General features: G+C 65.2%; 1 protein-coding gene across 3 annotated transcripts in view; it reads right to left on the bottom strand.

The window, feature by feature from the left end:
- The window catches only part of TAFA5 (TAFA chemokine like family member 5), a 190,464-nt gene that overhangs the window by 66,371 nt on the left and 98,327 nt on the right, over positions 1 to 25,766 (bottom strand). For all 3 annotated transcript variants that reach the window (XM_042990895.1, XM_042990893.1, XM_042990894.1), the window contains exon 2: positions 8,053 to 8,202. In XM_042990895.1, coding sequence (XP_042846829.1) covers positions 8,053 to 8,202 — 150 coding nt within the window. The remainder of the gene's footprint in view (positions 1 to 8,052; positions 8,203 to 25,766) is intronic.

The raw sequence follows: 25,766 nt of genomic DNA, 5'->3' as shown, positions 1-25,766 counted from the left end.
GCACAGAGCACAGTGACGGCTCGAACACGTGAACCGTGAGATCATGGCCTGAGCTGAAATCAAGAGTCGGACACTCAAGCGACTGAGCACCCAGGCGCCCTGTTTTCCTTGTTTTTTCTATTCCAATCCTATGTTACTTTCTTCCTTCTACTTAAGTTTAGCTGCCTCTTCTTTTTCTTCTGTCTCAAAATGGGTACCTTTGTTTTTAACGTAATTTACTCACAGGTATACTTACAGGACTTAATTTTTAATACCGGCTGATGCTAACAGTCAGCTCACGAAACCCCCGGACACAGAACACGGCTCTCCCAAGCTGTCCTGAGTCTGCTCCTGCACCCCGCAGGGGGCGGGTCTCCCAAGCAGTGCCACCAAGGAGAGAGGACGTCACCGCAGGGCGCAGGAAGCCGGGCCGGGCTGCGTCTCTGCCCGAGCTCGCAGACTCTAGGTGACCTGCCAGAGGCCACCCGGCTGCGCAAAGTACACACACGCGTTTCTAAATACACGTGAACACTTCCGTCCGTTTTTCTAAGTACTGAAGCACATAAAAGCTTTTCCCCAAAAGGACGGAGGCCAGCTGTCCCCTCTGTATCCCGTCCGCCCCTTCAGAGGCTGTTTCCTCTCAGTGAGCAGGGTTGGAGGGTCCGGACAGCACTGGACGTGGACGTGGACGTGGACGTGGGGCGGCCTCGCGCCCACTCGTGCCTGCAGCCAGGGGCCCCCAGGCACCTAGGGCACCACCGGGCAGGTGGGTGTGGCTACCTCCCCGGACACAGTGCTCGGCTCCCCCGGAAAGCCTTCCGGAACTTTTGCTGCTGCCTCTGCCCGGCTCAGCCCTGCGCCTGTGGCCCCACGGGGTTTGTGCTGCCCTATGCGGCTCCCCCATCTCACGCTTCTGTCTCTGCCCCCACCCCCACCCCCAGCGCTCCCGGGGGGCTGCAGGGACATGCGGTGAGGCCGGCTGGCCCGGCATCTCTGTCCGCCCCCGAGGCTGCACAGCCCAGTGCCAGAGTATCTGAACACTGCTCCCCGCTCCCTCTACACCAGGCTGTCAGCGGGTTCAACTCAAGTCCCGTCCTGCTCAGAGACTGCAGCCACCTAGAAAAAACACCGAATTCTGCTGTGAGGCACAAGGACGGGAGAGATTGGGCCGTGGGGGCCTGCACAGCAGGAGGGCAGACAGACCCGGACCCTCTGGGCAGCCAAGCCAGGGCCACAGCAAGGGGGCACAGCCAGGGTCACAGCAGAGGCCACAGCCAGGGTGACAACAGGGGGCCACATCCAGGGCCACAGCAGGAGGTCACAGCCAGGATCACAGCAGGGGGCCACAGCCAGGGTCACAGTTGGGGGTCACAGTCAGGGTCACAGCTGGGGCCACAGCAGGGATCACAGCAGGGGGCCACAGCCAGGGCCACAGCAGGGGGTCACAGCCAGGGTCACAGCTGGGGCCACAGCAGGGATCACAGCAGGGGGCCACAGCCAGGGTCACAGTTGGGGGTCACAGTTGGGGGTCACAGTCAGGGTCATAGCTGGGGCCACAGCAGGGATCACAGCAGGGGGCCACTCTCTCCCTCACTCAGACCCGTGTGTGGCTGGGGCTCCAGGGGAGTCTGGGCTGAGATAAGAGAACCCGATGGTGACAGGCCGATGCTCTGATCTCTCTGCACGAACATGAAATGGCCACGCGGCCGGCCACCGTGTGGTCGTCCACGATCAAAGGCAGTTAAGTTAGATATCCCAGCGAGAAGGTGCCAGAGAAGGATGGTTTTCTCCCTTCGGATGAAAGTGAACTCACGAAGCAACAGGCCGGCCGTAAGAGGCTATTACAGCCCGTGGGTGCAGCCAGCCGGGGCTGGGCCCCAAGCTCCTTCCTGACCCCGGATCCCTCCAGAGCTCCCCTCCAGGCCCGGGCCTGCAGCACAGCCTCACGCACCCCTCCCTGGCAGGGCTGCTGGGTGCACAGACCTGGTGCCGCTCACGGTCCCTGCCGGGCTTTCTGCACGCACACCCCGCCCTCCTCCCCAGAGAAATCGCGGCTCGGGGCCTCGTCAGAGGGCACCTCAGAGTCCCCCTGGTCCTGGACAAGCAGCTGGAATGGGGGTGGCCTCAGGAGGGCGGGTGGTGGCATCTGCAGAGACTCCGGGACTCCGTAACCATCACCCCTTCCCCAGAGCTTGTCCAGCAAGAAGCTGGACTCCAGCGACAGCAGAATGGCGGGGGACTGAGCGTTACAACGGCCCTGTCGTCATCGGAACGCGTGGTAAGGCTGCAGACGCACCAGCCACACTCTGTCCTCTCCTCTGCCCACCACACTGGCCCCTGGGGTGCCCCGCACTCTGCAGAGCTGGGGCCCCAAGCCCAGGTTCCCAGGGGCTGGCCTGTCCCGGCCGCAGCCTCAAGAAGCTTCCAGAAAGCCGGGAACTTCCTGAGCTAGAACAAAGGTGAGAGCACAGACGTGTAGGCAGCCCACGTCTGCTGAGGGGCCGCACACGCCCTGCGTGTCTCAGGAGCACACGGGAAGGTGTCTCAGGGCCTGCCCGGGCCACAGGGCACACCGGCTTACTTCCAGGGACAGGACACTATGACGGTCCCCACCCCACGCAGGACCGAAGATGGGGGCGTAACCCCCACCCCCCGTCCTCCTCTGAACCCACCCCCCACCCCCTCCTGAGAACCGCCAGCCAGAGTGGCCCCCCCACCCTCTGGGCCACCCCACCCCCCTCCGCCGGCGCCCAGATGGCCTCAGGGTGCTTCCCCTTTGCTTCTGCTTCTGGGCCCCGGGCCTCCCTCCTGCTACATGGGGCAGGCACGTGCCGATCGAGCTGTGGCCGCAGGGCCTCGGGCCTGACACCCGCCGCCCTCGCCCAGCGGCGTCCGCGGAGCCGAGCAAACACAGACTTCTGCCCGAGGGCCTCCTGGAGGCGCGTTTCTGCAGTTACTCGTTTTCACCGCATCCTACGTCCCAAATACCGGCCCTTCCCCACCAAGCGTCTACACCAGCCTCTCCTGGCCGCCCGTCCGTCGCCAGTTGGAACCCCCACCCGGCGGGGCTGCGGGACCGCCCACGTCCTACCCCTGGTCCCCGCCACGAAAGCGGACTGGCCAGCGCCGGCTCCGGCCGCACGCGAGGCCCCGCGCCCCTTCCGGCCGCCTTCCTCCCCCCCCGCCCCGTGATTCACCCACGGGAAGCACAGCATCCGCAGCTTTCAGGGTTTTCGCAGAGCTGCGCCCCCGCTCAGTCCGTTTTAGAACACTTTCACGGCCTGAGAAGAACCCTGAGCTGCTGATCACCCCCCCCCCCCCCTGCACCGCTCGCTCCTTGCCCTCTCGCTCCGGAGACTTGCCCGCCCCGGACACTCGTGGACACGGACTCACACAGTCCCCGTCCTCCGCGCCCGGCATCTCTCACTCACGGCTCACGCGTGTTGTGGGGCGTCCCTCCTTTTCACGGGTCGGTAACGTTCCGTTCCGTGGACGTACCGCACCGTTCACCCCCTGGCGGACCCGTGGGTCGTTTCTACTCTTTGTCCGCCCTCGTGAACACACGGGTGCGTGTGTGCGTGGACGCGTGTCCTCACTTCCCCTCGGCCCACGCCCAGGACCCCGCGGGGGGTGGAGCCACGGCTCCTAAGACAGCACTACGTTGAGCCAGACCAGCTCCCGGGGCAGCCACACCTGCACGCCCGCAGCCGCGGGGGGCTCTGACCGTCCACCTCCCCGCCAACACACGTGACGGTCCGACTCCGCGGAGCTCCCACACGGCCCCGTGTGCCTCTTCCTGGTGGCTGAGGACCGAGCATCTGTCCACGTGTTCCCTGGCTGTTTGCACAAATACCTTCTTTGAAAATACACCTGTTCAAACCCTCTGCCGCTTTCTCAACTGGGCTGTTCGTCTTTTCATCATCTAGTCGTAGGAGTTCTTTGTATGTTCTGCAGACAAGCCCGTGATCGTTATTTGCAAATATTTGCTCCCGCTTGGTGGACTGTCTTTTCACTTCCTCGACCGTGTCCTCGGAAGCACCAGAGTGTTGAGTTTTGGTGAAGTCGCGTTTACCTTCTCTTCTCTCTTTTTGCTCGTGCCTTTGGTGTCAGATCTAAGAATCCTTTGCCAAGTCCAGATCGCGAAGGTTCACCCCCATCTTCTTCTAAGCCGTCTACGGGTTCAGCCTCTGATCTGGGTCACGTTAACTTCTGTACACGGCGGGTCCCGCTCCACGGCCGTGCACGCGGCTTCCAGGGGTCACGGCGCCACGTGTTGATAAGACGACGCTTTCCCTGCCGAATGGTCTGGAAACGCTTGTCAACGACCAGCGGACAGAATACGGGAAGCTTCATTCCCGGACCTTCACCTCCTCCCGGACGGAGGACCCCGTTCTCATCCGGAACCTCAGCAGCCGTCCGCAAGCAAACGCGCCCAGATGCCTGTCCCTGCTCTGTGCTTCCTCGGCGGAGGCCCTCAAGGCCGCGTCCGGGACCCGGGGATCACCTGCTGCTGGACACAGTGTAAAGGGGGAGGGGCGGTGGGTCCCTAAGTTGGGGGGAGCAGGTAGCAGCTTAGGGAGCCGTTTGCACGCCGTATCTCACGTGCAGAGCCTGCCGATGTCCAGTCTGTGGATGAAGGCGGGGGCCCAGCCCAGCGCCCGACGGTGAGGGCACAGGGAATCGCCGACCAGACGTCTCCACTCCGCACCTGGGGCTTCCGGCGTCCCAGGCTCCCGTGGACAGGAGAGCGTGTTACAAGTTCCGAACTTCACGTGCAGCCACGTGATGTGGTGCATTCCCTGCTCGGGACTGAAGGGCCAGGTCACCTAGAAGGCAGGTGGGCTCCCAGCGGTGCCACCGGTGAACTGCGTCACCACCAGGGTCACCCCCAGGGCCCCGGGAGAGCCCGGCCGACCATGCGCTGAAGGGAGCCGTGACTCCCCAAAGCCTCTCCAGACATCCCGACAGCCCAGGTCACCCTCCCCCTCCTCCGGCGGGCCCCGGGCCTCACTACAGACGCTGCCCTGCCTCCTCCCCCAGACGCCCAGGGGCCCCTCTCCTTCTGCCCCCCTGGCTGCGGGCAGGGCTGCTTTAGAAACAGCCCTCTCTGCTCCGACCGCCTGCACCCGGCCCCGGCATCACCTGCTTTCTTTACTTCGATTCCTTTCCAAGGCGTTTCTGGAGAAGTCAGCTGAGGGGAGGCAGGGCCTCCACTTACAAAGCAAGACCCTGCCTCAGTGGGAAGGACCGCGGTCCTCACGGCAGCCCTGCAGAGGCACCCGGCCCACACGTGTCCACTGAGGGGCACAGGGGAGCTCGTGGCTTCCCAGAGCCGCGGCCGCGGCACCCACGACCGGGGGCGGCCCCTGAGGCGAGCCGCATCCCCTGTATTTGTGCGTGAGAACGTGCCCCTGCAGACACGGCCAGGAGTCGCCCCTCCTGCCACAAGCACCCTCCTTTCGGGAAGAAAAGCTTCCCTGGCGAGCCCCTCTTCATCCCTCAATACCCTACTCAAATGCCCCCTTGTGGAAGTAACTTTGCCAAGGTCCCGGACACGAAGGGACGGCTGTGCTCTGAGGTCCCGCAGCCCCTGCCCCACAGTCTGGACCCCAGCCCCACAGCACTGTATGTTCTAGGTATTAGGTATCCTGAGCGTCAATCACTCAAGAGCACACCCCGTATCTGAACGTACGAGAGCGTGAACGAATGAACAAATGAATGAATGAACAGGTGGACAGACGCAGGGGTGCTCCAGGACTGCAGGCTCCCTGCCGACCACACAGCAGGGTCAGCACAGACCACCCCACTGACCCTGCTCGTGCTGGATCGCACCCACCGAGAAGGTTCAAGGTTTCTCTGCAGCAGCCACAACGCACACGTGAGGAAACTTATTATGCACCCAGAGCAGGGAAATAGAAAAGCAAAAATTAAATTAGACGGCAGCGGAGAAAATGCCCACTGTGCAGAACCAGAACGCCAACAAATTTGTCTGTCCTACCCTGGAAGCGGCCAGGTTTTAATTCGGGTCTCTGGGACACGGCCCCTGAGGCGCTGGAAGGCTCGCGGGAGAGGGGAGAGAACGTGGTTTCAGATGAGCAGACCCGGATTCGATTAGGAAGCACCTCGGACCCCAACTCTCCCTGCAGGCTCGCGGGGCTAGCAAGGAGGGGGCCCATCGCCCCGTGCCCCGTGCCCCGCACCCCACGCTCAGCCCTGGGAAGGATCGATGAGCGTCAGGAAGAAGGTGTGCGTCACTGGGAGTCTGATCCGGTTTCGGGAGCCGGGGGCAGAGGGGGAGGGGTTGCTAGGGTACAAATGCAGCTCCCTGGGAGTCAGGGAGGCCGCCCCGGCCCGAATTCACCGAGCACCTGAGCTGGGCTGCACCGAGTTCCGGAACGGACACTGCCACCCCCAGGGGGCAGGTACCCCCCTGCTCACTCAATCGCACGCCTTTTATGGGACGCCCACCGACAGCAGACGACGGTTCTTAAAAACAAACCCAGCTCCCGCGACGAGCCCCTCTGAACACCAGGTCCTCGAGATGCCCCCACTTGCCTCCAGCCCCCCACGGGCAGGGTCAGCCCCTCTGCCACCTTCTCCCAAGTGCCCCCCGTGTTCCCAAGGAGCCCCTCAGGGCTGGCGGCACGTGGCCACGGGGGCCAGAGACAGTCAAATGGGCCCTGGGGTGGGGTCAGCCGGGAGCCCCGCCGGGCCTCCAGGGACCTCGTACCGCGGGCCCCCCGGGCCAGGCCCAAGCAGCCCGCTCAGCCCCAAAGGGGGACGAGGCGTGGGTGGGCCGGGCCTGCAGCTCCCGAGCCGACTCACTGCCCCACCACGCCCCAGACAGGCCGGGGACAGGCTCACCGGTGACACCAGGGGCAGAGGTCCCCTCCTGGTCAGTCTCCATCCCCCAAGGTGGCCTCATGGCTCTGCTGACCCCTTCCTGGTGCCTTGTGGCTCCGGGGGCCCCCCTGGGGCCGCCGGCCCATCCAAAAGCCCACCCCTGGGGATGCTAACATCCCTACTCCCGAGGGCCCAACCCCCCGCCAGTGAACTTCCGAGCTCAGGTGCTCCAACTGTCCCGGCCCCAGGCTCCCACGGCCATCCTTCCTCAGGTGACCGTCCCGAGCACCGAGGGCAGTGGGGGTGGTCATTACCGCAGTATCCTGGTTGGGCAGGAAGCGGGCTCCCACACAGAAGCCGCTGATCCGAACCGGGGAGGAGGTGCCCAGAGCCCCGTGCAGAGGCTGTCGGGGAAGGAAGGGCATGGCTGAGCCCTGGGACCCCACCACCTTGTCAGGCTGTGACCACACCTCCTGCAGCCCCCCCAGAACACCCTGCATGGGGTCCCCCCACCCCAAGCAGCTCCGACACACGAGGCCGCCATTGGCCTGGCCACAGGAGCACCCCCTAGGCCGCCTGCTCCGGTCATGGGGCTCCGGCCCGGCCCCGATGCTGGCCTGCCCGCGGATGCCGGGTCTCACCCCGGACCGCACACAGAGGCCCATCTACCAAGGTGACGGGCATTGCAAGGGCTCCCCTCTGCTTCTAAGAGTATTTGCGATTCTGTTTCAAAGACCATCCCCGAAGATACCGCCTAACACAAGGTGCCTGGGCCCTCGTCCAGCGAGGATGTTAATGTGGCACATCTCAGAGGCCAGACAGCCCGCTGGCCGTGGGGAGGCCTCACCACCTCCCCGCTCTCGGAGCCCGAGGGGGATGGGGTCCTGACGCGGGTCACTGAGCGGGTGGCCTCCCCCAGAAACCACATGTGAGGGATGTAACGGCATCCAGGGCTGCCGGCCTGCACCCCCTCCGCCCGCAGCGACACTGAGGGGCCACGGTCCCCGCCTGGGCCTGTGACTCTCTGCCCCCCGCAGCACCCCAAACTCCACACACGCAGAGACACCAACACCGTCCGGGCACCGAGCGCCCCATCAGGGCCGTCCTGCCTGAGGCCAGGCCCAGACAGCCGGCGGCCTCCACAGGCGTTCCCAGTGGTGGGGGCCGGGCTGTGTCCGCTGGACCCCAGCTGCCCGGGCCTTCGAGGGGGTCGCGACCGAGGGCTCTTACCGTCCACGCAGGCGGGCCGGGCTCTCGTGGTGCCCGCGATCTGCCCCTTTCTGCAGGCACAGCGAGCCGTCTGCCGGGCGATCGTCCTCCTGGGCTGGCTGCTGTCGCGGTCCAGGGTCACAATCTCACAGGTGCCGGCGGCCAGCTGACCTGCAAGAGAGGCACGGGCGTGGGCTGAGCGGCCGAGGCAGGGGGCCGAGCGTCCCAGCCCTCCCACCCACGGAGGGGCCCCGGCAGCCGCGGGAGGCAGGCTGCCCGCCCGGAGTGCCCGTCTCAAACTCGCGAAAGGACGCTGTCAGAAACACGCCGTATGGGGCCGGCACTGGGTCAGCCCAGCCACCTCTGCTCTGCACGGGGACGCTCGAGGGCCTGCCCGGGCAGACAGGAAATTAACTGTGGCCCCGTCCGTCACGCCGGAGATGAAGGGGCCGAGCCTCGCTGTCGGGCCTCTGATGGAAGCAGCCAGACCGCCCAGAGCGCAGAGATCCGAGCCCACGCCGGCCCCTGGGTCTCCACTGGCCAAGACGCATTCCCAGCTGTGTTAACGGCTGCGCGCCCGCCACATCGCAGGGGAGCCTCCCCCCGTCAGCACGGGGCTGAGAGCAGGCACGCTGCATAAGGACGCAGCCAGGTGCACGCACAGACACAGACACGCCCGCACACGCCCGGAAGGTGGGCACGGAACGCACCTCACATGGGTTCACGCGAGCTGGCCAAGGCCAGGAGCCACACGGGCGGGTACGGGGAGACGCCCACACAGCACACGTGTGACCCATCGACGCCCGCCTAGGTACACAGACGGCGCTCATACGTTGCACACGTGTCCCGTGCAGGCACGCACACACAGGTACACACAGGTTACCTGGATGCCCCCCTCACTCCTGCCTTCCCACGTGGACACTGCCCTGATCCCTAAATACTGGCCACCCCAGGGCACGGGGCTGTCCTTGGTCCACCCCTGGGCCAGCAGTGTCCAGAGAAGGGACAGGTTTCCTTCGAAGGTGACAACCAGTTGGGGTGGCTTCCTCCTCCTCTGTGGTCCCCGAGTCACGGAAAGGGTGCCTGTGCCGCCAACGTCCCAGCAGAGGGGAACCTGCCTTCTGCAGGCTGTCACTTCTGTGAAACCTGGCACGGCCCCCCCCCAACCCCCCGAGAACGTTCGCCGGGACGGTGTCGGCTCTGCACGGAGGGCCGTCCTGCCAGAGACCGGCCACCTCGCCCCGTGCCGACCGGAGGCCGTCCCCAGCTCGGCCGGTGCAGCACCGGTGTGTCCCTGGGCTGGGCCCCCACTGCCCCTCCACCCCGGCCACCCAGCTGCAGCCTCCACCCGCGTGTCCACTCTGGAGAACCACCGGAGGCTCTGTGCACTCACGTTCTCACTCTCCCGGTCCCTCGGCAAACAGTAAGCACCTACTGAATGCCGTTGGTGTCGCTGGGCCCCGCAACCATGCTGTGAGCAAAGCAGACCGCACAGCGCCCTGGGGAGCCAGGAGGACCAGCTCCTACAGACACGCGTCACGCGGGGCCCGGCTGGGAGACGGGACAGCGTGGGGATGGGGCCTGCATGCTGGATCACAGGATAAGGGAACTGCGAAGAAGCGACCGCCAGGAGACGGGCCGGTGGGGCAGGTGGGGTGGGGGTGGCTCCCACCCTGCAGGGGAAAGCAGGGGGGATCCCGGGGGCTCCTGGGTGGCACTTCTCAGCCCTGCTGTCCTTCACTGTCCACGTGCCTGCTGTCACCTCGGGCCCCTCCTCCAGGCAGTCTCCCGGGCCCTCCAGGCAGCTCACTGCACAACATCGCTCCTGCCTTTTTGTCACCTATAGGTCCGTAGCCAAGCCCGAGCCGGGTGCAAAGCAGGAAGCACACCCTCGAGCCGGGGGGTGCCGTGTGTGCGTGAGAACCGGGAGGCACCAGACGCGCCAGCCGCGGACTCAGAGGGCTGCGTGCAGTGACCCCAGGCCCGCTACCCAGAGCCTGTCGGACGGCACACGAGGTTTCCTGGGGGGGCCGCACGGGTGCGGGGAGAAGGACCCCTGGACACCGTGAGTCCCGCCTGCGAAGCGAGGCGCCAGCCAGCCACGCGACTCCTCACCTAAGGCGTTAACCGGCCCGTGTTCCAGCACGAGCACCGGGGCCACGAGAGACGCTGCCGGGCACATCGGGACTCGGGGCCACAGCGAGGGGGCCGACGGGGTCTCTGCGACCCAGAGCGCCCGTCACCCCGACGGCCCAGCAATCAGCAGCGGTCAGGCCGGCACGGTGGCCCCCACGTGCCACAGCTGCGGCCCACGCCCCGGGCACGGGTGGTGCCGGCAGATGACGAGACTGCCAGGGCCCCCCAGGCGGACACGCTTCCACACCGACACGCAGCCCACGGCAGGTGCCTCTGATGGCGGGTCAGCTTCCGGGGCCGCCCTGGGAAGGAACCGGAGACGGGAGGGAGGCCCGAACCGCAACCTGTCACTCGCCCCTGTGTGCAGGCCGCACGTCTGACACGCAGGTGTGGGCAGGGGGCCCCCGAGGGCTGCCGGGGACGGTCCTTCCTGCCTCTCCCGGCGTCCGGGGTGGCGGGTCCTGGTGGCAGCCGCGTCGGGCCGGCCTCCGCCTCCTTCCTCACCAGGCAGCGCTCCGTGCCTCTGCTCTTACGAGTCACCTGCCACCTGGACAGAAGCCCGCTCGCATGACCTCATCATCACGTGAGCACAGCTGCAGAGACCCCACTGCCCGACGAGGCCACACTCACAGGAGGTGAGGACCCGAGTGTAGCTCTTGGGGACCCCATCCGACCTACGAAAGGAAGGAAACAAAGCTTCCCCCTCTGAGAACCCAGAAATGCCCGGCTTGCCACGATCTGGGGGTGCGTACCCTTCACGGCTGGCTGTCTTCCGGAGAGGGGTGCCCCCGGCTCGTTAACTTATCGCCAGCTGACCAGACTCGGGGTTCCCCTGCAGCGCCCAGACCGGTGCCTCTCCGTGCGTCCACCCCCTTCCCTCGGCTGTCCTGGCCGCCCCTCTTCCAGGTCCCCCATCTTACTTTCCATCCCCCAATTTGGGCTGACACACAGACGTCAACCCTGGCCAGCCCCCGTCGCCTGGGGCTCCACCTCGCCGTGCACGGACCCAGACCTGGGCCCCGGCACCCCATGTCGACAGCTGCAAACAGCCTCACAAGGGGCCGGAAGGGGCCGGTCCAGGGGCACAGGGTCCCAGCGCGTCGGCAGACGGGCCCCGAACGGAGGCGCAGAGAGACGTGAGGTGCTTTGCGGCTCAGCGGGGACAGCGTCCTGCCACTCCCGATGCCGCTCGCACCCCACGCGCCGATGTCGCCAGCAGCTCACACGGCTGAGTACGGAGATCGGGTGTCAAAGGAGTGGCCACTGCACGTGGCGAGGACGCTCAGTGTCGCGGAGAACAATCAGCGTGGCCTGGGCGGCAGCCAGCCCTCCACTCGGCCCTGCCTGTCTGTTTTGGGGGTCAGGCACGGAATTCAGGCCGCGACCCGAACATGTGGGTACGGACCCACCGCCCGCCAGGACTTGGGCGCGGCCATCTGGCGCTGGGCCCCCGGAACCCACCGCGGATGCACCGAAGCTATCACTCAACAAGCTTGTCGGGCCCGCCCATCCGCACCTGCCGGTGCCGGGGGGAGCTGAGTCCCACCCAGCCTGGCGGGAACCCACAGCATCTCGTCCAAGCTGTGCCCACGCTCGGGGCAGGGGTCAGAGGGCAGGCAGGCAGCTGGCCCCGCCCGCGGTGGCCACACCGGCCATTTGGAGCTCAGATATCGTCTGTGGCACACCTGGGTCCCCTCTGGCAGCCAGCTCCGGGCAGACGCACTGCAGAGCTCCGAGGTCACTCTGTTCCACTCAGGGTTCTAGTTTGTGGTCGGGACCCCACTGCCCTCCCATAGGGCAGTAAGCGCCGAGCCAGCAAGCGCACGGCCGGCCCAGATCCGGTGTCTATCTTAGCCCACCCGGCTCCCGGGGCCCCCAGGCCTACACCCTCCCCAGGCCCTGCCGACCCTCCCAGCACCGTGGCTCCTGAGGCTCTGAGGGCAGCAGGGGGGCCCGCCCCGGCCGACGGGGCCGTACGTCCCGCTCAGAGCAGGTGGATACACGTGGAACGAAGTTCAAGGAGACTTGCCCCCGCCTGTGGGTTCAGACACCTCGAGACTCGCAGGGCAGGGACAGAGAAGAAGGTGGCAGCCATCCTGCCCGGCCTGCCCTGGCCGGTGGGCTCTGAGCCCCGGGAAAGGGAGCCTTGGGAGCGGCCCCCACTGCAGGGCTTACTGAGGTAAACCAGCCCCGGTTGTAAGTGAGCCCAAGCCGCTTGTCCCACCAGGTGTGCAGGGGACGAGGGCACTGGCGGGCCTCACTGCCCGCTCGGGCCAGCTCTGACCTCCGGCTGGGCATAAACACCTGCTGGTGGCCGAGCGAGACCTGACTGTCCCCCCGCCAAGGACCGATGTGCAGGGACCCCACCAGGGACCGGAGGCTCCCAGGGCCCAGGACAGCAACAGTCAGGGAGGAAACCACAAGAGGACCAGGGACGGGTTTCCTCTTGCCACCAAAGCTCTCTCGTGTCCAGAACGTCAGGAGCCCCCGTGGGTCCTTCAGAGCAGGGCCTCGGAGGGCGTGCCAGCACCGAGGAGGCCAGGACTGTGCCTGGAGACAGTGTCCCAGCTCCGGCACCAGGGGCCACGGCTAAGCTCAACTCCGGGCCTCTCTGCTGCACTGGCCGAGGGCTGGAGCCCTGCCAGGCGGCTGCACGTGGCCCCAGGGGAAGGGGCTGGGGACGCCTACCGGACCCCAGAGGCTAAGAGCCCACTATGGGTCCCACTCACTGCCATGGTCACCTGAGGTGCCGGCTCTGGGCTGGACTGGACCCCAACAACTCCCCACAAGGTGAGCATTCTGCCCGGATTTTACAGAAACAGCCCACGGACATTCGTCACACGCCGGCGGACCGTGACCGGGGGCCCTGGCGCTCAGGGCAGGGACGTGCCAGGAAGCACCAGCGGGACACATCTTGTGCTTGGCCCCTGGGGGCCTCCTGGGTGTCCGGGGCCCTGGCCAGCGCGGGCAGAGGCCCCCTGAGCCAGAGCCCCCGTGTCCTGGGCTGTCAAGTCTCACGTGTGCCCAGAGTCAGACCAGGCTGGACAGCAGCCCCTCCAGGTCCCCAGCACGGTCCCAGTGGAGGGCCGCCACCACCCAGCCCCCGAGCCTGGTCCCTGAAGGACCGCGAGAGCATCCTGAAGACGAGCTGTGCCAGAGCCTACCTCGGGGTCACTGCGCTGTTACACGTAAATCTCTTTCATCGAGACTTACGGTCTGAGACCTTGTAACCCACTGGCCCAATGACTCCTCCTGCTGCGGGAGTCAGTCCTGCAGGGCCCAGCCTGACCAGGTGCGGCCACGCCAATGACGGTGACCGGCCGCCAGGAGGCCCGGGGGACACCGCACAGTTGGAAGCACCCCCCGGGGGAAGCAGGGGCCCTTTGGTTCAGGAGGGGCTCGCTGGCCTGGAGGGGGCCTCACACGGCTGTCCTCATGCCGCTCCCAGCACCTGGAGGGCCACCTGCCAGGGACTGGAGCCCGAGACCCAGGCCAGGAGCAGAGCGGCCGGCACCGTGGGGGCCTGATCTCGGCCGCTGGACACTGTGGTGTGGGGGCACCGCCTGCCCCGGGCAGACAGTGCCGGCTGTGGTGCAAGATTCCAACGCGGACGTGGGCACCCAGGCACCGTGTTCTAAGGATGCCAATGGAGTCTGCAGCCTGATCACCGTAGCAGGTGCCACTCCACCCGGGCCCCTGGTCAGGCATCCTGGGACCCAGGTCCCCAAATCTGCGACTCTGTGCTTGGCTCAAAGTGCTTCTCGGTGAGAAAACAGCACATGCCCAGCGCCCGAGTGGGGGGCATCCACTTGGCCTGGGTGGGGGTGGGGGCCGAGTTCGCTCCTGCCCACACTTCAGCACGCACGCAGGTCCCCTGGCAGGTTACGACGACGTTAGACAAGGTGGGATGAGGTGGGGAGGCGGGCTCAGCGCACGGCCCAGGGCTGAGCCGAGCCTGGCCCCGCACAGCCCTTCGGGGCCCCTGCCCCCATCTCCTCCTGATACGTCCAGGCAGATGGAGAAGAGAAGGCGATGGGGACCCAAATCCGCTCTGGACTCCATGGTCAGACCCTGCAGGCAGCGATCTTCCCCTCCTGCCCCCGCAGCCAAGGATGCACACCTCCCCCCAGCCAAGGGCCCGCAATTTCACAACTGGCTTCACTCCCAATGCGGGTGAGCTGTCCCCCCGGGTGCCGAGGTGCCCTTTCCCACCGCCCGAGGACGAGGGTGCGGACGCCCACTCGGCCACAGGGCATCCTGGGCCCACGCCGGTGCCGTCCCCAAACCGCAGACTCCTGTGAGCGTTGGGGTGCGGCCCGACCGGACAGGAGGCATGTGGAGGACAGAGCCCTGGGCGTCCCTCCCGTGCACCTGCCTCTCCCGTTACCACCACGGACGGCACTGCCAATGTCCCACCGCGGAGAGCCCGCCAGAGGCTGCACCAGCGAGGACCGATGTGCAGCTTTGTCCCGGGCACACGTTAAGTAGGATGAAAATACACGGAAAAAAGTATAAAACCCGATGGGAGTATGACAGCCTCTGTGTTTGAGCTACAGCAGTCACAGTCCCACTGTCCGCGGTTTGTCACCCGCACGACGTCCACCTTGGCGGAAAGCACCTGCTCCCCCGCCCCCCGCAGCGTGGGAGGGCCAGGTCAGCGCCTCCTCCCTCAAGGGGCAGGTCACTGGCTCCCGTGGCAGGAGAGGGGGGAGGGGCGGCGGGACATCCGGTGACTTTCACTAAGTGCACCTGCCGTAACCGTCCTCCTTCACGACCAGTCACCGTTGTCCGCCTCCGACTGTGCCTGCCTCACGACTTCGCCTAATCACAGGGCTCGCTCAGTGCTACCACCGTGTGCGCCCCCCCAAACCCGCACCTTGTCCGACAGCCACCTCCCCCCCCAGCTTGGGTCCTGCCCCCCGCGGGGAAGGGGGCTCCCGAGCACTGAAGCCGGCATCCAGTCCTCTATCACAGGAGCCAGGTAAATGCGTGCCGCGGATCACCCAGGACAGCCCTCTGCTCACGGGCACGGGGACCAGCCTGCGAGACGGTGAGTGAAACCGGGACCTTACGGAGGAGGGGACATCTGTGGCCGTGCGCGGGTGGCCAGCCCCAGCCGCTCCGCAGCTCCGGCCCCTGGTGCCAGGAGGCACCTGCTCAGAAGACAGTGTGACAGAGGCCCCAGCGCACGGGCGAGGGGACGCTGGTGCAGAGCAGGGGGCAGGGCCACCAGGCTCCCGAGACCAAGAGCCAGAGCAGCTCCAGAGCGCCCGCAGGGTCCCTGGGGGCCCGGGGAGCCCAGGTGCGGGCCACAAAGCCGCTGCTCCCTCGGGGCATGTGCGCTCACGGCCCAGATGCACACACACGCGGGCACGCACACCAGGCTTTCCCAAGGAGCCCCCGTAGGGGCCGTGCGCTCCCTCCCACGGGACTCAGCAGCTGGAAGCAAGTCCGCTCGGACCGCCGCCCACAGAGCCTCAAGGGGTCTCTCCACGGCCCTGTTTCCTTTCCAGCCACACCTCCCAGGATGGCCACGCACCCGCACGGCCCCTGCAGACCCTCAGCTGTGTGCCTCCATCTCCAAAGGGACAGTCCCCTCCACCTCTGCACTGGGGGCGATGTCGCCCCTCTGCCTGGACGCCTCCATGCGGCCTGTGCTCAGGCCTTGGCACGCCCCGGTCCGCGGAGACGGCCGCTGATAACGGCCTAGCGGGGAGTCAGGGGCCCTCGGCCCTGGCTGGCCCTTTCGTCCTCACAGCCAGTCCAGCGCTGGGTGAGACCAGAGGCGGGACGGGAAAGCCAGACTGTGCATGAACTCAGGAGACCGAGTGGCCTGGCCCGACGCTGCCTGCCTCTTCCTGGCTCTGGCTTAGCTTTGCAGGGAACGTGTCAGGAAGGTCAATGGCGGGGGCGTGGACTTGGGAGACGGGGGCCGGATGCGTCTGCATGGACGGGTTGTCCTGGTGCCTGTCACAGCTGGAGACCTGCTCCTTCCCCATCCTAAAGAGGAGCCCTTGGCTCGCCCCTGCTCTGCAGATCGGCCCCAGTGTCCCCTGGCTGTCCCCGCTAACACAACTGTGAAATATAATTATGTCTTTTCCAGCAAAGTCAAACATCTCGCGGAAGCCTCCCGGAGCCGGCCGACCTTGTCCCAGCCTGCTCCTGTCACGTACTGCCTGCCCTCTACCACCTGGGCCGTCCCCCCACCCCCTCCCCGAGCTGCGTCCCCTGCCCAAGCCCAGAAGCCGGACGGGTTGGGACAAGAGGGGCAGACGGCAGCCCCCTCCCACAGCCAGACGCACCCTTCCAGAAAGTTCTGCCGGCTCACCCCTGCCCAGTGCCTGACCTGTCCCTCGGCCACCTGTCAAGTTTGAAAACACGGGAAGGGTCCCTCCGTGGGGAGCAGGCAGGCTGCACCAGGAGGGAGGGACGAGCCCCCTCACCATTCCCCGGCTCAGAGAGGAGGGTCCGCTCAAGGACGCCAGCGCCCGCAGGCTCTTCTAAGCGCTGCTGGGGCTGGGCTCTCTAAGAGCTGGGCTTTTCATCTGGGTAAGAGCAGATGGAGGGACCATAATAAAAAAGAAAAGAGAATAATACCTTGATTACAGCTACGAGGCAGGCTTTTCAGGCCTCCAGAAGGGAGATCAAAGCCTCTCTAGTCAAGTTCCCTCCGGTGGCTCCACAGCGGGCCTTAAATCAAATCAGTGCCTCGCCGCCCCTGCCCGCTCCCCCCGCCCAGGCCTGAGGGGTCTGCACCTGCCGACACGGGCCGGGGGAGGGCCAGGCTGGGCCGTGCTGTGCGAGCCAGGGGCAGCCACCATGTGGGTGTTGGGGACCTGCCCGCTGTCACTGCCAATGCCGTCAACCCCGCTGAGGACAGGGCGGTGCCTGGAGGCAGTGGCTGGTCCTTGAGACGCGGGATTTCAGAGCCAGCCGCCGCCTGGGCTGGGCTGGTGGCTTCAACAGGGACATGCCCCCGATGTGCCCTCTGCAGCCCGTGTGCTGTGCTCAGTAATGCCGACGGGGCGTGTGCAGGGCCCGCACGGGGTCACTGGCCTTCACAGTTAAGGCCTGGCCCCCTCCCACCCCCTGGAGCCGACCCAGGCCTCCAGGAACCCAGTCAGACTCCAGCCACGCCCACCTCTGCCCGGGGCCACCGGGGACATCACCCTGGAGGCTGTGTTCTCCCTGCCGTGACAGCTGCTGCCGACCCCACACCAGCCATCCAGCCAGGGCGCCCGGGCTCTGCCCATGCCAAGCCCGGGGGCAGGACTCCAGAGCAGGAATCACCCCACACCTCTGGATACAACCACAGCCCCACACAGCCTTTCGCCTTGAGAGAGACCAGACAAACAGCAGGGGCAGCCTCAGTCTCCCCATCTGTGAAGTGAGCCAGCGGGACAAGGCAGCGTTCTTCCCCGTCTGGACTGAGCCACCACTGTGGAGACCAGATGCCACGGGGAGAAGGGCGTGGATGGCGGAGGGAAGGTCCTCGTCCACCAGGAGCCAGCCGGTGGAGGGCGGCGGGCCCAGAACCTCCCTCCGAAGGGCACAGCCGTCAGCAGGCTCCAGGGAGAGAAGGCAGGACTCACACCACAGACAGACCTAGAAACAAGCCTCACGCAGCAGGTGGAAAGCGGTGGAGTGATGTGTACCTCCCAAGCCCTGGAACGTGTCAGGTGGCCCCCTCGCCCACAAAAGGGTGACTATCTCCCACGTGGTACGGGCGTAAGTTAGGGAGCTCGAATGTGGATGATCCCAGTGGCCCGTGTCACCCCAGGTCCCCGTAAGAGGGAGATGCAGGGGATCTGACCACAGAGGAATGACCCAGTGACCCCACACAGAGGCTGGATCAGCCAGAGCAAAAGGGCCTCAAAGGTGCTGTGAAGGGCATGGGGGGTGTGGGAGGACCACGTGGGGGGTCCTGGGCCCCAGCCAACAGCACAGGGCTGCAGAAGGGGGGACCACAAGCCCAGTGCCTTCCGGCCACACCATAGAGAGGGTCCCCGCTGGCCCTCCTTCCTCGTGCTTCCTGACGAGACTGTCCCCCGAGATCAGGGCTGCCCCACAAGCCGGGAACCGAAGCTCACGGCCAACACCTGTGCTCCAGTCATGCGACCCTGCAACTGGGGGGGAGACCTCGGCGTAGACACGGCTGGACCAGGGCTCAGAGGATTCAGGTCCACGTTTCAAGTTAAATATTAATTACTGGTAAAAATAGAGTTGGAACACGTGCCCGGCACCGAGCCCTACCCGGGGCAGGAGGCTGGCGGGTCCCCCAACCCTCCAGGGCTGGGAGTGGAGCCCAGAGCCTGCACCCACACTCAGAGCATCAGCCACCACATGGGGACCCCTGCTGTCCTCATAGACTTCATCACAGACTAAATCGCGTCATCTCCAACACACTTTGGAAAACCCTGAAGGCGTGAGGCTGTCCTCAGGTCCTCTCAATGTGAGAGCAGAGAGGAGGCTTGGTTGAAGCAAAAGGGACCACGACCTAGGTCGTTCCTGCTTGGGAGCCCAGGCCCTTTGCTGTGGAATGACCTGGGCTCAAAGAGGCCTCTTGGGGCTTGGTAACGAGGCCACAGGGGGCCCTGACCCAAAGTGTTTGGTGAGGATGCCTCCCGGGGATGGGCTGCCCACCAGGAACCACACACCGGGGCCCCTACGGGGGGAGCCCGAGCTCGCGTCTTCCCCTTGGCCTGGCCGGCACAAAGGCCGAGACCCCAGCGGTCGTCACGGGCTCCACAGCTGGTCCCCAGACCTCGTCCCCAGCAGCTGGGCTCACCCTGCCCTTTGGGAGGGGCTGAGGCTCCGGGAGCCCCCGATCCGACCTCTAACCTGGACTAGCAGGTACTATGTGGGTGGGGGGTTGCGCCCAGAAGGCTGACCGGGGACAGACCCTCCCCAGAAAGTTCCTGAAGGAGAGCACGCCAGCTTGCATTCCAAAGCAAGGCTCCCCTGTCTGCTCCGACCCTACGTCTCCCACCCCGGGAACGAGCACGTGGCCGGCGTCCCCCCGCTGGCTGCCCCACGTGCCCAGTTATGTCGGCGGCTGCCCGGGTTTAGGCAAGGGCACAAAAGGAGCCGAGGGCCCAGGCCCAGCTGACCGAGGCACTCCCTGCTTCCTTCCCTGGGGCTGGATTCTTCCCGAACCGATCCCGGGCCCTGGGGATGGCCCGACAGCCCGGCTCCTCTGACGTGCAGGCGTGTTATGGAAGAGGGCAGTAAAGGAGGCACTTTCATTGTTCTCCTTGAGGCTGCGAACGCCGCCCCGAGACGTCCATCATCAAGCACCTCGCCGCTGTCCAGCTGGCTCCCAGTCAATTATCCCCGTTAATGTGCCTATTAATGAGGCGACGCCCGGCCTGGCAGGTCCGCGCGCGGCCCCAGGGCCCGTCCCGAGCCGGGCTGGAACACTGCTGGCACAACATCGTAAACACTGGGTAATTACGCCGCAGTTTATGACTTCGCAAAGGTCAATAAAGGCACGCGGCACCGCTCTCCAGAAGGGAGCACCGTGTGGCGGGCGGGGGACCACGGCGGAGCCAGATCCGCCCGGAAAACAAGGGGGCCCCTCCGCACGGGCTGGACCTTGCCCACGGCCGCTCCACGAGGCCCCTGCGCTCCGAGCCTAGAGTCCCGTGAGCCTCTATCCGGGCAGCTACCCGGGCTTCGCCGAGTTAGCGACAAGGGCGGGGGCTGGTGGCCTCCTGGCTCCCGCCCGCACCCCCACCCCAACCAGCCTCTTCCCGGCAAGGGGGCCCTCAGCCCAGGCCGGGTGGGGCTTCTCCCGGCCGCCCCCTCCATGGCAGACGGGATGGGCTTGGGATCCCCAGGCACCTGCATCCCCGAGGAACCACCAGGGTGACGGTAGGGGGCTCCTGGCCAAAGGGGCTTGGTGTCCAGGTACGGAGCGTAGGTCATCACCCACTCCTGGCTGGGGCCACCCCCACCCCCCACACTCCCAGTCCCTTACTCTGCTACCCAGTCCTCACTCTGCTACCCAGTGTCGCCGTTAGCAGCGGCCTCCTTGAGGGCCAAAAGAGCCCCTGATGGGCTGACAGGTGAGGCTGCCCGGGCCACGGGGCCTCCCAGACAGCCACCTGCCCTCTGCCACAGGTGGCTGTGACCCAGGCCTTCTCCCGGAGGTCCCGTGGACGTCCCAGCAGATCCTTCTCTGGGGCTGGGGTGCCCTATGCACCTCAGGGTGTTCAGCACCACCCCGGGCTCCCCCACTCTGTGAAGACTGCACGTGTCTCCGGATGGTGCCAGATCCCCCAGAGGCCCAGAACCTGCCCTTGGCTGAGAACCTGGCTGAGTCACCAAACCCGTGAGCCCTGCAATTTAAAAACATGTTTCCGCTTCAACCTGACGTGGATTCACGTGGCTCTCAGGCCATCTCTGGACATACGGGTTCGCTGCAACCAGCAGAAGAAGGGCCAGGGCCTGGGTGGGCTGGGAGGTCGTAGGAGATCGAGGAAGGTCACGGGACATCACGGGAAGGGGTCGGGGGGGGGGGACCGGCACCCGGCTGTCCTGTGTGCTGTGAGTGGCAGGGGCAGGAGGGGCCCGGCTTGTCCAGCTGTCTGTCCCACCTGAGCTGGAGGACGATGGCGGGACGCCCTCCTGCAGCTCCCAGGTGACCTGAAAAGGGCTCACTCCCTGCTCTGCTGTCTTTCAGGATGTGCTTGAAATGACCCAACGTGCACGAACATCACAGAGCCAACGTGATTTCCGTGCACGGGTCACCCCAAAGGCCTGGGCACCCCGGGAGGGCCGGGGTCCTCGGGTGGCAGTCGGGCAAGCTGGGGAGCCTGCCGTCATCCCGGAGGGAAGGAGGGGCCCGGCGGGGGCCATGGAGGTCAGGGCGGAACCAGGCCTGTCCTGCAGCCCCAGCAGGCCAGCCCGCAAGCCGCGGCCAAAGCGACTCCCTTCTCCCCCCAAGGGCGCGTCCTCCTCCAGATGGGGCCCCCCGCAGGCCCAGTAGCCTGGCTTTCTCTGCAGACCCTGGTCTCACGGGAGGGTGCCCCTCGGATCCCCAGGCCCCTGGGGGAGCTGCTAGGGAGCACCGGCATTCAGCCAGGCACGTGCAGCCCTACGCTTGTCCGAATATCCTCCCCCGCCCCTCCCCGCATGATGCCACCCACGAGACAGGAAGCAGGTGTCCCTGACCAGTCCCGGAAGTGCGGGCTACGGCAGGGCTGTTTCCGGCACTGGCCGTCTATCTTAGGAAGAAGCACCCTTGGAGGGACCAGTGTGTCCCTGCCTTGGGCTCCAGGAGGACAGAGGTGGCCGCAGGGACGGCTGCTTGTCCCCCGTGACATCACGTAAGGGTGTGCTCTGCGTCCAGTGGCCCAGCCTCCACGACAGGTGGCCCGGGGGTTTGTCCCCCCACCCCTGCCCGGCTCCCACAGAGGACCTGGGGGCGGCACGTGGGGACAGGGCACCTGGGGACAAGCCTGTCTCCTCCATCGGCAGGAGCTGTGTGGAGGCTTCCTGCTGGCAGAAGGGTGGGACGCTGCCCTCTCTCCCGGATGACCTGGCGGGGAGACAACCGTGCAGGAGGTACCTGGAGGGAGGCAGGTGTGCAGGTGATGGTGGCCCTGAGCAAGACGCACGGAGGGAGGGAGAGGGGCGCGTTCTGGAGGCCAAGGGGACAAATATCCAGAGACCGGAGGGTGAGCACAGGGAGGGGCTCCGAGGACACCCCAGCACACCGGCCTCCCCTCGTCCCTGGGCGGGCACATAAGCGGAACGCGGTAACCTGCGCTGACAGATGCCCCCTCAGCCCTCCTCCTGGCTGACCTTGACCACGCAGACCCCTCCGCAGCCTTCAGGCCAGACCAGGCGGGGGGCACCGCTCCCTGCCCCCGTGTGGATCCCGACCTGCGGTGGATGCATCCTCCTTCCCTGAGTCTCTGTCCTCCGTCCCTGCCTGGGCAGCAGGGGTACCGGGGCTAGGACCGCTCGGCGAAGAGCCTCTGCGCCCCGTGCCCGGGGCCGTGGCCCTCAGACACCGGGTACCTGCAGGCTCCCCGTTAAAGCCGAGGGAGGCAGCGGAGGACCTGGGAAGGAGACTACCCGCCGGGCAGCCGCGCGAGCCCTCGAGGGGAACCACCAGCAGCAGCTCGGAGACACGTAACGCCGGGGGAGTGCGCGAGCTCAGGACACTGGGGACGGTGCAGAGCTGGATCTTTGGCAAGCGCATCTGGCGTGTCCGGTGGGCTTTCTTTAGACAGCGCGGGTGATGTTCCTGCCAAGTTGCCGATTAGAAAACCACGTTTCCCAGCCTTGGCGAGCATCTCCTGGATCACAGGAAGCAACGGGATCTGAGGGCTCATTACCTGGCCGGAGGGGGGGGGGGCAGTGCAGTCTACACTGAGGGCGCCCACCCCCAAGCCTCAGGACAGCGACGGAATCCACATGGGGCCGGCTGGTCTCTCTGACAAAGCAGCGAAGGCAACTCCACGGAGGAGGAAAGATTGCTGTCCAGCGGAAGATGCCGGAATGATTAGGAGTCAGAGATGCCAAAAATGAGCCCAGACTCAGGCCTTACACCGATCACAAAAAATCAACTCACAGTGGGGATCTAAATAAAAAAAAACACAATAATCTAAAACTTCCAGACGAAAACGTAGGAGAGAATCTGCGTGACCTTCAGTTTGGTAAAATGAGCCGTTAGACAAACCACCAGAAACACGATCCACGAGAAAGAAAAAGATAAACTGAGCGTCACCAACATTAAGCACTTCTGTTCTCAGAAGATGCCGTTAAGAGCGCAAAAGACAAGCAGAGGCACGGAGAAAATGCCACACGCGTCCGGCAAGGCACTTGCGTCCAGAAGGTGCACGAACCCTCAACACTCCACTGGAAGAGAATAACCCGACTAAGAAACGGGCACCAGATCCCAACAGACACCTCCCCCTCAAATGGCAAAACAGGCACACGGAAACATATTCAACAGTATTTGTCACCAGAAAGTTCCAAACTGAAACAAGGACGTACCAGCACACGTGCATTCGAACAGCTAACACACGAATATCTGAAAATCTCCACCTGCCGGAGAGGACGCACGGAGACCAAGAACGGCTCCCTCGCCGCGGGAGGGCAGGTGGCACGGGGCGGCTGCTGCGGAAGGCGACTGGGCCGTTTCTCGTGAACGGACACGCTCCCGCCGGCCACTGCGCCTTCTCGACCCGGCGAGCCGCTCCTGCGATGGGACTGGCCCTCACTGACGTTCACACCTACGTGCTCACAAAAGACTGCTTGCACCTTTTTGCTCACACCTGGACACAAGCCAGGGGTCCTTCCGCAGCTGGACGGACACACGAGCCGTGGCCCATCCGGACCACGGGACGGTCCTCCGCGCGGCCGAGAGATGAGCTATCAGGCCACGAAAAAGACGGGGAAGAACCTTAAGCGCTCATCCCTCAGCCAGAGAAGCCAATCTGAAGAGGCTACGTCTTCTGTGAGTCCAACTCTACGACGTTCTGGGAAAAACAAAGCGACAGCGAAGATAAAAAACTTAGCGGCTGCCGGTTTGCGAGGAAGGAAGCGGGGGAGAGGGAGAGGAAGGGAGAGGAGGAGAGGGACGTTTCAGTCCAGGGAAACCAGCCTGGGTGACCCCAACGGGGCCACGCGGCATCATCCGCCGGAAGCCGTGTTACTTCACGACTCAGCGAGTGGCCCGAACACACACACCCTTGCAGGATTCCTGTCGGGATCCCGGAGGGAGTTCACGTGCCGTCGGGAGCACCTCACCGTGTTGGAGGCGTGTGAGCTGCCTGCAGACGCGGGGCCACCGTGCCGCCCTGATGCGCGGACGCCGTAAGACGGAGGCGGTGGGAACCGCGCAGAAGCACTGTCTCTAGCGAATGAAGCGGGTTCCCAGGGGGATACAAGTGCCCCAATCTGACGCTGCTCTACGTCTGCACGGGACCAGTCAGGCAAGTGGAGGCGGCTGGTGGAGCCAGGCTTCACACGGTGGCGGTGGGAGGTCAGATCAGCAAGCGCGGGAGGCTGAACGATCCATTGGTCGGTGTGAGTTCCCGTCAGCTCCCAGGCTGCTGCACACGCGGACCTACCTCCGTGTTCGGTCCGCTTAGACGATCCGGAAGCAACAGCAGCCCATTAGCAACAAGGACACCCGACGCCTGATTTTGGTCTCTAACACCCCCACGCCCCACCACCGACCAGGACTCCTCGGGGGAAATGGCTTATTTGAGGGTTGGGTAGGAAGTGTGGCACCTTGTGGAGACGAGAAGGAAGGAAGGACTCAAAAACCAAACAATATCATTGGGGTGGGGGGAGGCTATGTCAAAGGCACACGGGAGTTCCCAGGGGCTTAAGCTAAAACATTTGAGCAACCAGATAAACAAAGCAGCAGCAGAGCATCTCATTCAAAACACACGGTGCTCTCAGTCTGCGGCGATAACCATAAATGGCCGAAGCAACTCTCCGATGGGCAGAAGATTGCAAATCTCCAAGGCTGAAGAATCCCCGCTGATTTCTGTAGACACCTGCCCTCAAGGAAGTGGAGTGTAACTCCCCACTCCCCAGCCGCGGGCTGCGCCCTATACGGTGACTTCCTTCCAAAGAGAACATCGCAGAAGGAGAGAAGAGAGGACCGTCGCTGAAGAAGAGCCTGACAGACCAGCTCAGCCGAGTGATGGAGGGCACGGTCCTCGGGGTACATCGCGTCCAAGGCATCTGCCCTGATACGATGGGGTGAGAAGGCACCCCCCCCCCCCCGCGGTCTGCCTCCCGCAGACCCACGTCCCCAGCCTCCCCACGCGAGAAACATCGGACAACACCCGACAGAGAGCCTTTCTACGAAACACCTGCCCGGTGTCCTCAACACTGCCGAGGTCGTCGCCAGCAAGCAGAGTCTGAGAGACCGTCCTGGCCACGAGAAGCCCAAGGAACCATGAGGACTGAATGTCTGGTGGTGCCCTGGACAGGACAGGCCTGCCTGGCACTTCACAGGACACCCTATGGAGCCAACCCTCGCCGCTTTCCCCCTGGGATCCAGCCCGCCTTCTGCCCACTCCTCGTATGGGGTCCCACACCCCGAGAAGCCCCTCCCCGCAGGCTTGGCCCCCAAAGCCCTGTACCAAGCAAAACAGACAGGCTTTCTTGTGAGCAGCTCCATTTGCGTTCCTGGGCCGGCCTGCCTTGGGCCACGTTTGCTCACTGCCTGCCTGCATAGATCTGACACCACCACCAGGACGGACGGACGGAGGGACAAACGGAGGGACGGACGGACGGACACTTAAAGGGAGGGATGCAGGGATGGAGGGAGGGAGGGAGCAGGGAAGGGGGCAGCTGACCACGGAGCTCTGAAGGTAGGGGCCACTCAGCAGTCACTTCTGCGTGTCCTGGGCCACGGGGCTGGACAGCGCGGATGCCTGGAGATGCCTCTGGGGGAACGGAGGCCCACCTCACAGATGCTGCCGGGACCCCCACGAGGCCACACACGGGAAGGGGCTGAGGACCCCTTCCAGACAGTAGAGTGCTGGGCTTCGTGAGCTGTGTTTGGAGATCAAATGAATCTTCCTCTGGGGAAAAAGGAAGAAGGCGGGAGGATGAGGGACACG

Source organism: Panthera tigris, chromosome B4 (assembly GCF_018350195.1).
Source record: "Panthera tigris isolate Pti1 chromosome B4, P.tigris_Pti1_mat1.1, whole genome shotgun sequence".
In the NCBI taxonomy this organism is placed as follows: Eukaryota; Metazoa; Chordata; class Mammalia; order Carnivora; family Felidae; genus Panthera; species Panthera tigris.
Note: the sequence above shows the minus strand (reverse complement) of the source record. Positions and strands in the feature narration are given on the sequence as shown.